The sequence below is a fragment of the Lipotes vexillifer genome, unplaced genomic scaffold (genome assembly GCF_000442215.2).
Source record: "Lipotes vexillifer unplaced genomic scaffold, Lipotes_vexillifer_v1.1 scaffold1242, whole genome shotgun sequence".
Taxonomy (NCBI): domain Eukaryota; kingdom Metazoa; phylum Chordata; class Mammalia; order Artiodactyla; family Lipotidae; genus Lipotes; species Lipotes vexillifer.
Genome location: NW_006793169.1, coordinates 347,713 through 359,772, shown reverse-complemented (window position 1 = coordinate 359,772; position 12,060 = coordinate 347,713). Strand labels below are relative to the sequence as shown.

Here is a 12,060-nt window from a genome sequence, read left to right as displayed (position 1 = left end):
TTTTTTTTTTTTTTTTTTTTTTTTTTTTTTTTAGGGTATAGTTGTTTTACAATGTTGTGTTAGTTTCTACTGTACCGTGAAGTGGAGTTCCCTGTGCTCTACAGCACGTCGGTAGAACAATTCTGATGAATCTGGGAGCTCGTGGTTGATCGGTAATAAGGAGCTAAGCTCAGAAAATGGTGTTGGCTCGTCCCGGAGGCCAATGATAGCTGAGCGGCTGATTCCAAAGGCTGCGACTGGAAAATAAAGGTTGGAGGCTGGTGGGAGGCTGGAGCAAGGGGCGTCCCTGGGTCTGTTCCGTCCAAACACTGTCAAAGCAAGAGACAGATCTGCGGGACAACGGAGCGCACTGCCTGGATCTCATTCTTTTTTTTTTTTTTTTTTTTTAATTTATTTTATTTTTGGCTGCAGTGCGCGGGCTTCTCATTGTAGTGACTTCTATTGTGGAGCACGGCGCACGGGCTTCAGTAGTTGTGACACACGGGCCCAGCCGCTCTGCGGCACGTGGGATCCTCCTGGACCAGGGCTCGAACCAGTGTCCCCTGCACCAGCAATCGGACTCTTAACCACTGTGCCACCAGGGAAGCCCTGGATCTCATTCTTGACTCTTCCTTCCTCACCTCCTCCAAGCAATCACCCAGTTCCTTCAGCTCAGCCTTACAAAGGTCTACTGAATCTCTTCTCTCCACCTCCCCTCCACTCCTGGTCTAAACCACCTTCTCCTCGTATCTGAATCTCAGTGGCCTCTTAACTAGTATCCCTCTGCCTCAGCCATCCATCCGTTCCATTCTGCACACAAGACCCAGAGTGACCATCTAAACCTCACTTCTGACCACATCACTTGCTTGCTTGACACCTTTGTAGGTTTCCACTACAGGTATCAGTCATACTCCTCAAAAAAGTTTGCAAGATCCTGCCTGCTCAGACCAGACCCCCTTCTCCAGCCTTGGTTCATTCTCCCTCAACAGCGCTGGACCAGTAGCACAGTTCTTTCTTTATCAGCCATTTTCTGAGTTAAATTATACTTTTCTTTCATTCAACAGTTATTGATAGGGTATCTATTATATGCCAGACCTCGTGCTAGTAAAATAGCACAAAGACAGACACTGAAGATGGAAGGATTTTAATATCGAAAAATAATAGAAAATAGGGCTTCCCTGGTGGCGCAGTGGTTGAGGGTCCGCCTGCCGATGCAGGGGACGCGGGTTCGTGCCCCGGTCCGGGAAGATCCCACATGCCGCGGAGCGGCTGGGCCCGTGAGCCATGGCCGCTGGGCCTGCGCGTCCGGAGCCCGTGCTCCGCAACGGGAGAGGATAAAAAAAAAAAAAAAAAAAAAAAAATAGAAAATAAACTAGTTTTAGATAGGTCCTGTAGATGTTAGTTTTTGTAACCACAGCTGTATAGAATCTTACCACTCTCCAGCAAAGACCATGGAGAGTCATAACAAGCATCTGAAAAGTTGAGTTGTTCTACCAAGAGCAGATCAATAGCTATATTTAATGTATTGTTGATTTACTGTGACTAAATACAAGAGGTAAGGCTGTGAGAGTAGAAATGTTTGTTGAAGTAGTGCCTTTCCCTGTGATTAAGAGAAGAGGTGAATTATCTTAAAAACGTGTTTTAAGTGTTACTTTAATGTTCAGACTTTTCTAACTTAATCCATACATGAAGTCAATATCATTTCCAAAATTAGATTTAATAAAAAGTTTATTAAACAATTTTTTTTACATCTTTATTGGAGTATAATTGCTCTACAATGGTGTGTTAGTTTCTGCTTTATAGCAAAGTGAATCAGCTATACGTATACATATATCCCCATATCTCCTCCCTCTTGCGATTCCCTCCCACCCTCCCTATCCCACCCCTCCAGGTGGTCACAAAGCACCGAGCTGATCTCCCTGTGCTATGCAGCTGCTTCCCACTAGCTATCTATTTTACATTTGGTAGTGTATATATGTCCATGCCACTCTCTCACTTCGTCCCAACTTAGCCTTCCCCCTCCCCGTGTCCTCAAGTCCATTCTCTACGTCTGCGTCTTTATTCCTGTCCTGCCCCTGGGTTCTTCAGAACCATTTTTTAAAAGTTTATTTTACTGTTACTCCTCTTTTCCGTCTGTTTGTACCAGGAACTCTGAGTGCTGTCCAAGGTAGATGTTTATATTCTCTTACTAAATTGATATGAAGAAGATGTGAAGAGAATCTGATGGTAAGAAACAGGGCTAATGCAGAGCTTTTTAAGAAGTCATTTAGAATTTTGAAAGGTTGGATGATTTTTTTTTAGTGAGTTTTTTTTTTTTTTCCGGCTTCAACATGTGGCATGTGGAACTTCCCTGACCAGGGATTGAACCTGTGCCCCCTGCAGAGAAAGTATGGAGTCCTAACCACTGGACCACCAGGGAAGTCCGGATGATATATATATATATTTTTTTTGGGGGGGGTACCAAATTACTTTATTTGAAGGAATGGTACTAAGGAAAGGACTTGTAGATGTTTTGGTACAACTTACAGAAAAGGTAAAGGTAACCCAAACATGCATGCACTGCCTTGGTGACCAGGGAAGTCACCCCTGTGTCTACGGGAAGCCAGCCTAAGGCTTACCTCTCATTATCACTATTTCCCAGGGTGCGCTTGTCAAAGAGATACTGTGCCATGCCAGATTCGGGTGCCCCCATCGTGTGCAAGTTGGTTACGTGGTCACCCAATTCTTTAATGGATTTCCCCTGCTCATTCAGATAATGAGTCTCAGTGAAGTCACACCAATGGGGGTCATTTTTCTCCATGGCCAGTTGGTGCAGTTCCAGTAGTGACTGATTCACACTTTTCCAAGTGTAGCGCACATTCCATTGCATTCAGCCCGTTCTCCCAGTCATCACGGTCTGGTTTCTTGATATCCTGAAGGAAGATTCGGCCACCCCGTTGGTTCTGCAGCTTCATCAGTTTCTCAGCATGTTCCCTCTCCTCACAAGATTGGTGAAGAAAGTATTTGGCAAAGTTCTTCAAAGCCACATCATCGCAGTCAAAATAGTACGACATGGACAGGTAGACGTAGGAGGCGTAGAACTCCAGGTTGATCTGGCGGCTGATGGCAGCCTCCAAGCCCTGGTGGTAGTTCTGGCGCACCTGCGAGGGGGACGCCGTCGTCATGGCAGGCAGCTGAGGTGAAACGGTGGCGGTGGCTGCGCGGCTGTAACGGCGGCGGGGACCTTGGGGCGTCGGAGGGAGCTCTGAGGTGGTGGTGAGGGCTGGCTCTGAGCGGCCGGCCGGAGCGGGGGACGAGCGCCGGGTTCCGTCAAAGCACTGTTGAAGCAAGAAACCGCGGCGACTCTCCGCGAGGACTGTCCGGATATTTTTAAAGGTGTCAAATTTGGCCTGGCAGGTCCTCCAGAAGATCTACCTTTATCAAAACTTCAAGTTCAGGGCTTCCCTGGTGGTGCAGTGGTTGAGAGTCCGCCTGCCGATGCAGGGGACACGGGTTCGTGCCCCGGTCTGGGAAGATCCCACATGCCGCGGAGCGGCTGGGCCCGTGAGCCATGGCTGCTGAGTCTGCGCGTCCGGAGCCTGTGCTCCGCAGCGGGAGAGGCCACAACAGTGAGAGGCCCGCGTACCGAAAAAAAAATAATAATAAAAAAATAAATAAATAAAAATTAAAGTTCAGTTCAGCCAGGGATTATATTTCAGTTGTACCGTCAGTATCTTTGCAGTTTTTTTATAATTGTCAGGGTAAAGTGAAAATATAGGCTTTAATGGTCCCTGTTATCATTTTTAAAATACTTCAGATTGTATCATGTTATTCCAAGGAACAATTCAATTTCATGAAAACAAATAAATTTAGGGAATTCCCTGGCGGTCCGGTGGTTGGGACTCCGAGTTCCCACTGCAGAGGGCCCAGGTTTGATCCCTGGTCTGGGAACTAAGATCCCACAAGCCATGTGGGGTGTCCAAAAAAAAAAAATTAAATTAAATTTATATTATATATAAAATAAGTAAAATGATTAAAAATAAGTGAATAAAAAAGAAAATCTGAGACAAGATCTTTAATCCAGTAAATACCAGTCAATAGTCTTTCTTTATAGAATGTTACATTTTTTAGCTTCAATAAATGATTTACACTTAAAACTGAGATGAGTCTGGTCCTCGGTATTCAATATTGAAAAGGCAAACAATCTTAAAAAGCAGAATGGGGGCCTGTGGGATGCATTTGGGAGATGGGATTGACATACATACACTACTTTTTTTTTTCCCTGAAAAATTTCAATTTATTTTTAGATAACACTTATGGAAAAAGAAATAGACAAGAATATTCACTTTTTATGGTCAGTGTTTTGTCTTGTTTTAAATTTGAGTATAGTTGTTTTACAATGTTGTGTTAGTTTCTACTGTACAGCAAAGTAGAGTTCCCTGTGCTATACAGCAGGTTCTTATTAGTTATCTATTTAATACACATTAGTGTACATATGGGGATTGACATATATACACTACTGATACTATGTATAAAATAGATAACTAATGAGAACCTACTGTATAGCACAGGGAACTCTACTCAATACTCTGTGGTGACCTAAATGGGAAGGAAATCCTAAAAAGAGGGGGTAATGTATACGTATTGCTGATTCACTTTGCTGTACAGCAGAAACTAATACAACATTATAAAGCAACTATACTCCAATAAAAATTTTAAAAAAACAAAACAAAACAGAATGACCATGTGAACTCATACCCAAAGCAATGTTTGAATGGATGCTTAAAACTGCCCTGGGACAGAACTGCAGGAGTCAAGCCTTTATGAAGTCCATTTTTAACTTTTTGTTGTGAGCCACAATAAACACAATTCACAATGCAAACTATTATACCCTCATGCTTACAAATATTACTTTAAAAAAATCTCATGAAGTACTCTTCTTTCTACATGCAATGCATTCTAGTACTTTTCTCTTTCATTTCCTTTATAAAAAAGATCTCACAATCCACTAATGGGTGCACCCCATTAGTGGATCTCACAATCCACTAATGGGTGCACCCCAAATTGCACCTGCAATTTGTAAGCACTGCTAGAGGGAACCCACTGGCCAGATCAGAGATCTCTGAGGATTTTCTTTCTAACCTAAAAGATTTTTCTTCTCTCTGTGTTAATTTTAAGATCTTACCAAACAGGGCAATTCTGAGAAAGTTCTTGAATTTTTCTTTCATTTGATCAGAGCTTTCTGCTGTGTTGACCAGAGCAGTTTCACTTTTCACTGCCATCCCTTGGATGTTTTGTATGTTGGGTTGTCGTCCGGGGTCTGCAGCCTCTAGAGGGTGGTCTTTTACTATAGACTCTATCCTTGACTATAATAAATAATTAACTTGGAGTTTAGTGATTCATGAGTTCATATTTAACTTCTAAGCGGTCCTTTTTTGATTCAGATGACATTGGTCTTATCCAGCATCAAGAATCCATGAGTTTTGCCCTTTTGTGCTCTTTTGACACTCCCAAGAACCAGGTGGACAAGGCCCTTTCCCATGAAAGGGGGCTGATCTAGCTCCCTCCACTCAGGATGGGGGTGGGGGGAAGGGGGACATTAACTAGTGTCCAGCTGCCTAAGGCCTTGACCTCCCTGCTTTCTTTTTTTTCCGCAGTACACGGGCCTCCCACCGCTGTGGCCCCTCCCGCTGCGGAGCACAGGCTCCCGACCCGCAGGCCCAGCAGCCATGGCTCACGGGCCCAGCCGCTCTGCGGCACGCGGGATCCTCCCGGACCGGGGCACGAACCTGCGTCCCCTAGCATCGGCAGGCGGACCCTCAACCACTGCGCCACAAGGGAAGCCGCCTCCTTGCTTTCTTAATCTGTACTAATAAGCTGCTGGGGCAAGGGGGATCTTTCTAGTCCCCCAGAACTGAGAGTCAGAATACTAAGGCCCTTTCCCTGAATGGCCAAGTACAGTAGAGCAGTTAAGACCTAGGCTCTCCCATGCTAACCCTCTCCACTGCGGAGAATTCCATTCCTATAAGCTGTTTCTGTTTGCTTCCGGTTTCCATGATTGCCTAAATCCCTTTGCCTGCTGCCAATTCTCTGCCTCTGGTCGGTGGATAGCTCACCCCTGCAGTGTTCCACCTTCACCAGCTAGATAGTAACCAGGAACTAACTCCAGACTCTCCTAGACCCCTATAAGGCGGTCTTGGTAACAGGCTTTCACTGCCCCTCCATGGGAAGCAAACAGTAAAGGCTCTGACAGGGAGAGACCAGGCCTGGATGTCTTTCCATATTGGTGGAAGAGGAAGGAAATCAGGTTTATAATGTGCAAGAAATACTGCCCCCAATTCACGCTACACTGTTTCATTTAATGCTCCAGACCAGTGTTTCTCAAAGTTACTCGATCTTAAGCATCATCTAGGGTGCTTAAAGATGCAAATTCCCACCTCTACCCCAGTGTTCTGGAATGGGAATCTCTGGGCAGAGGTCTGTCTGGGAATCTGTATTTTAAAACAAGCACCTAGGCAATTCTTACAATTTGGGAGACATTGTTTGGCCTGTAGTTGTTGGCAATGAATCTTTATTGTGGTTATAGTTATGTGGAGCTACACATGTGATATAATTGTATAGAACTACAAACATACAAACACAAATCAGTACTTGTATAACTGGTGAATCTGAGTAAGTTCTATGCATTGTACCAATGCCGATTTCTTGATTTTGACATTGTATTATATATATGTAAGATCTTAACATGGGGGAGGCTTCACAAAGGATGTTTGGGACCTCCCTGTATATTCTTTTGTTGTTTCCTGTGCATTTATAATAGTTCCAAAATTAAAAAAAAAAAGTTAAGTCAAGAAAAAAAAAAGGGATAGGAAGAGAAATGGTGAAGCACTAGGACTGGAATCACCTAGAAGAGCTTTTGTCACTCCTCCATAAATGTACACACACACGGACACATATGTACACACACACATATGCCTCAAGCATTGGTGTCCTTTTCCAACTTGATTTATTTCAAAGTCTACATTAGTTAATCTGCAGTTTGAATGTAGAACTTTTATGGATGTAAATGAAACAATTTAAAAGTTTATTTAAACCATCTATTCATTTAGATATTTAAATACTTGCATTTAATATCAAAAAGTATACAAAATGGTATTAATTTAGAAAAGTTACTTTTTCTTCACTCAAATAATTTTAGTCAGATTCTTCACAGGGATCTGCTACAGCAGGGTCTCTCTCATCACTGGAACAACTTTTTGAGTCATCTAACAGTTCCCTTCTAGTTATTTAAGATAGAACAGGTTTTGAATTGAGTAGGATGCTGTCAGTGGAGATTTTACTGCATCTCAGGAACCATTTGTTAAACATTGGGACAAGAGTTTTTTTTCCCTTGCATATTCACAATCTCCGCAAATAGGTCTTGTATTCCTTTTTCTAATACCTTTGTAGGAAGCTTACTAATTATGATCTCCAGTGCTTGTTCTCCGTGGTCATAACCTCAGGAATAATTAATAAATATGTTTTCACCGTTTCCCCCTGATTTTGCTAGCTGACCTTTATAAGATAGAAAAGTGCCATCACTTGAGGTCCTTTCAAGAGATAGTGTCTTCCTGAAGAGTACTTTGTTCAAAAAGGACAAAGTAAAGAAAAAAATATAAGGCAACTCTCTTTTATGAAGAACAATATTTTGGGGAAAATTTGCTTTCTATCCTGGCATGTATGGTGTATACTTCCATTCAAGAACATCTGCACCTAAAGCCCAGTTCAACTTCTGGGGAAGTCAGACTGGCCCAGCTCTTTTTTCACAAGATGCTATAAGGCAGACAGAGTATGGCCTACCTGCAATTTTTTGGTTATTTTGTGCTAAAAATACATTGTGGGGAAGTCCAGGACCACTTTTTAGAAGTGGATGATTTGGTTATTTTTCAAAATTTGCCTATAATTATAATGTGAATTTTAATGGGAAACAGGTAGGGTTGTTTGTTCTAAAGACGTTAATAATATTGTCTAAATGCTCTGTGGCTGCAGAATTACTCTGAGTCCCATAATTCCTGTGCACCCTGAGCATCGTGTGTGTTTTGCACATCTATGAACTATTATTTTTTGAAAGTTTGTGGATGCTATAGTGGTAAATAAAATACAAGTTTGTTTAAAAGTATTGAACTCATAGTATTTTTTGTCGTTTTGCAATTTCCCAATAAATAGAAACCAAAACTTCTGTGAAGGTAGGGAGCAGAGTTCTAAGATATTCTGGCTGGTTTGTAGCTGACCGAGTGTCATCCATCAGCAAGTGGCTAAAAGAGGTCCAGAGAATGACAAATCGGGGTGTCAGGATATGGGGACACAAGAAAAAAAGGCACAGACAGAGTGGCAGAGGGACAGTGCCTGAAGAGCTATTAGGAGAGGACTCGGTGCGAGAGAGAAGACGCAGCTGTGTAGGGCTCTCTGCTGGCCCATCATGAAGTACCTTTCTTTCACCCATGAACACCAGTTTGATCTTAGTTGCAGGTGTTTCCTTTAGAGCTAAGTTTAGCAAATGAAAGATCTCGTGTCAAACTCATTGGTTCATCAGAACTAAGGAGTAAGGAATACAATATGAGTATTGTCATTTTTGTTGCTAATTTTAAAAGCACCTTTATTTTGAAAAAAAAAAAAAAAAACAAAGAAATGCAATCCATGCAAATAAAGCAAAAGCATAATACTAAGCAGGTTTCCTTTTCCTCATCCCTACTACCAAGAGCTGTGATTTGGGAGATGTCAGATAATTCAAAGCTATGGTAGCAAATTAGGTTTCCAAGAAAAGACATCATTTTTAAGAAAGCCACAATAAAAATCATTTTAATAATGTTGCAAACAACTATTAAGTACTGTGTTTAGAAAATGCTTCTTTGCTTATTAATGGGGAAAATCTTTTAAAATGAGGTACAGATCATCAGGTGGAAGAAATCTACTGCACTAGTATTGTAAGCACTCCACTGGTTTCAAGTATACTCACTTGATGTCTCTCCATAATATTTTCTTCTGGAATATAGTATTAGAAAATTGTTCAAATAGAATGAGCAGGGAAGACATTACCTTGACTATAGCAGAAATTGAGAAGGAAAAAAATGAAGAGGCAGTTTCTCTCCTGGATCTCTCAGCTGGCCACCAGATGGTAGACAAAAGCAAAGCTATTAGACCTGCAATGCAGTAAGGCGAGGCATGAAAAAAACAAAGAACTCCTTCCTGGTGGACATTTTTGTTTAGGTAACCAGAGTTTAAACTTGTGCCCCTGATAATAACCAACATTTCCTAACATTAATACCAGCCAGCAAATTAGTACCATTTTTCTTATTAACCATTACAAAGGGGAAATCTTGGGGGGGAAAAAAAACAGTAGGAAAAACTATGGCAGCATTATTTTTTTTTTTTAATGAAAAATCAAAACCTCATGAAATATTCTAAGTAATTAATAAAATGTTTACAATAAAGTAACATGTAAACATGTAAACATGTAAATACATGGCTTTCCGAGGTGTTTTTTTATTATTTTTTTATTTTTTATTATTTTTTTTGCGGTACGCGGGCCTCTCACTGTGCGGCCTCTCCCGTTGCGGAGCACAGCACAGGCTCCAGACGCACAGGCCCAGCGGCCATGGCCCGCGGGCCCAGCCGCTCTGCGGCATGTGGGATCTTTCCAGACCGGGGCATGAACCTGCGTCCCCTGCATCGGCAGGCGGACTCTCAACCACTGCGCCACCAGGGAAGCCCGTGAGGTGTTTTTTATTTTGAATTATACTCTAGGAAGACACTGATATAAAATTTATCAATTCAAACTGTTAAAAAAACAGAATTCAACTGAGTTAAAGATCTAATTGGCTTTATTGAAGGATTCATGAACCAGGCAGCATCCCATCTAACAAATAAAAAGGAGTTCCAAGGAGTTGTACAAGATGGAAGGCTTTTATAGGCAGAAAGGGAAAAAGCGTGGGTTGTTTCAGTTTTAGATAACGTACCTACTGGGATGGCAGGGGGCTATGTGGAAGATTACCTCATTGGTGCTGACCAGAAAGCTAGACTGACCAGTGCAGAATGCATTCCTGGAAGAGGTTGTAACTACAGTTAGATTGGGTTGCGGAGCACGGGCTCCGGACGCGCAGGCTCAGCGGCCATGGCTCACGGGCCCAGCCGCTCCGCGGCATGTGGGATCTTTCCAGACCGGGGCATGAACCTGCGTCCCCTGCATCGGCAGGCGGACTCTCAACCACTGCGCCACCAGGGAAGCCCGTGAGGTGTTTTTTATTTTGAATTATACTCTAGGAAGACACTGATATAAAATTTATCAATTCAAACTGTTAAAAAAACAGAATTCAACTGAGTTAAAGATCTAATTGGCTTTATTGAAGGATTCATGAACCAGGCAGCATCCCATCTAACAAATAAAAAGGAGTTCCAAGGAGTTGTACAAGATGGAAGGCTTTTATAGGCAGAAAGGGAAAAAGCGTGGGTTGTTTCAGTTTTAGATAACGTACCTACTGGGATGGCAGGGGGCTATGTGGAAGATTACCTCATTGGTGCTGACCAGAAAGCTAGACTGACCAGTGCAGAATGCATTCCTGGAAGAGGTTGTAACTACAGTTAGATTGGGTATTGAGTCTTGATTTGCTGTCATGCGGCTTAACACAAGTGACTCCATTTTGGGCCTGTCATTTCCTTTTTAACAACATAAGTCAGGGACTTCCCCGGTGGTCCAGTGGTTAAGATTCTGTGCTTCTACTGCAGGCGGCATGGGTTTGATCCCTGGTCAGGGAACTAAGATCCCACATGTCTTGTGGTGTGGCAAAACAAACAAACAAACAAAAAACAAGTCATTAATAGCTCTGTGGCTGGCAAAACAAGTAATCCAGTTAGCTTATGGCAGATATTTTTAGTATAAAAAAAGTATAAACAATAGAATTTCAACCCTAATAACATACCTATGCTTTCTAAACAAAGGCTAAAGGTAAATACACTAAAATGTTAATCATGGTCATTTCTGAGCAGTAGAACTATAGGAGATTTGTATTTTGTTCATATTCTAAATATTAAACAACAATCATATATTACTTTTGTGCTCAAGAAAAAAATCATTAAAAAAAATAAAAACACTTTTAAATGTGGAAGAATAAATATTTTAAAGCAGGACCCTGCGGGGCCCTCCCAGGCAAAAAAGCCTTCCTGTGTCCCCAGTTTCTTGTTTGGAGGAAAGATGCTTCAGCCCCCTAGACTTTCTGTGAATTCCAAAGGGCAGATTCAAACAGTTACTGATCAGGGAAGTGATGGAATGCAGAAACAAAGGGAAAGCACTCAAGAAACAATAGTACAGCGAGAAAGCAGAGTCCTAGTTCCTCCTCAAGGGATATACGTAGAGTCCTTCTATAGGAACTAAGGCCCCCATCCAGGTGGAGGATGTTAACTTCAGGCTGAGCACAAGGTCCCTGGAGCACCGCCCTGTTACCTCCCCACCAACCAATCAGAAGAAAGGCACACACCCTACAGCCCTCACCCCAAATGTTGCCTTTAAAAACTCCTCTCTGAAAATCATAAGGGAGTTTGGGTCTTTTGAGCATGAGCCGCCCATTTTCCTTGCTTGGCCCTGCCATAAACATTTCTCTGCTCCAAACTCCAATGTTTTGGCTTGTTTGGCTTCACTGTGCATCCAGCACACGAACTTGTGATCAGTAACAATAGTACCAGCTTCATAAGCCTCTCCATTGTGAGGCCTATTGCACGAATGCTGGCTTTTGCAGAGCTGTGGTACAGAGAGAGTGTCAAGTGTTAGACAATTTGAAGATTCAACACAAAGAATGAGTGAATGAAGCAGCACACCGGGGTTCCATTTTGGATGCATATATGTGCCAATCAGTGTACCAGTTTACTTTTCAGAAAACGTCACGGAATATTTTAAAAGATACTATCTAGTTTTATTTTTGATTATCCTCCACCTCCTACCCACACCTCCTCCAAATTTCACTCTTTACAAAGGGTTGCTAATACAATCAGATATCAAGAACTCAATTCACTTTATTTTTTTAAAATAAATAAATAAATTTATTTATTTATTTGGCTGCATTGGGTCTTCAT

At 42.1% G+C, this 12,060-nt stretch overlaps 1 protein-coding gene and 1 pseudogene across 1 annotated transcript in view; both read right to left on the bottom strand.

The window, feature by feature from the left end:
* Positions 1–2,535, bottom strand: part of LOC103089132 (ferritin light chain-like) — a 3,062-nt gene extending 527 nt beyond the window's left edge. Inside the window, exons 1-2 of the mRNA XM_007466264.1 lie at positions 2,506–2,535; positions 108–308 (exon numbers count right to left, since the gene is read on the bottom strand). Coding sequence (XP_007466326.1) covers positions 108–308; positions 2,506–2,535 — 231 coding nt within the window. The remainder of the gene's footprint in view (positions 1–107; positions 309–2,505) is intronic.
* A 58-nt stretch (positions 2,536–2,593) lies between these two features.
* LOC103088862 (ferritin heavy chain pseudogene) lies at positions 2,594–6,014 on the bottom strand (annotated as a pseudogene).
* Between the last annotated feature and the right edge of the window lie 6,046 nt (positions 6,015–12,060).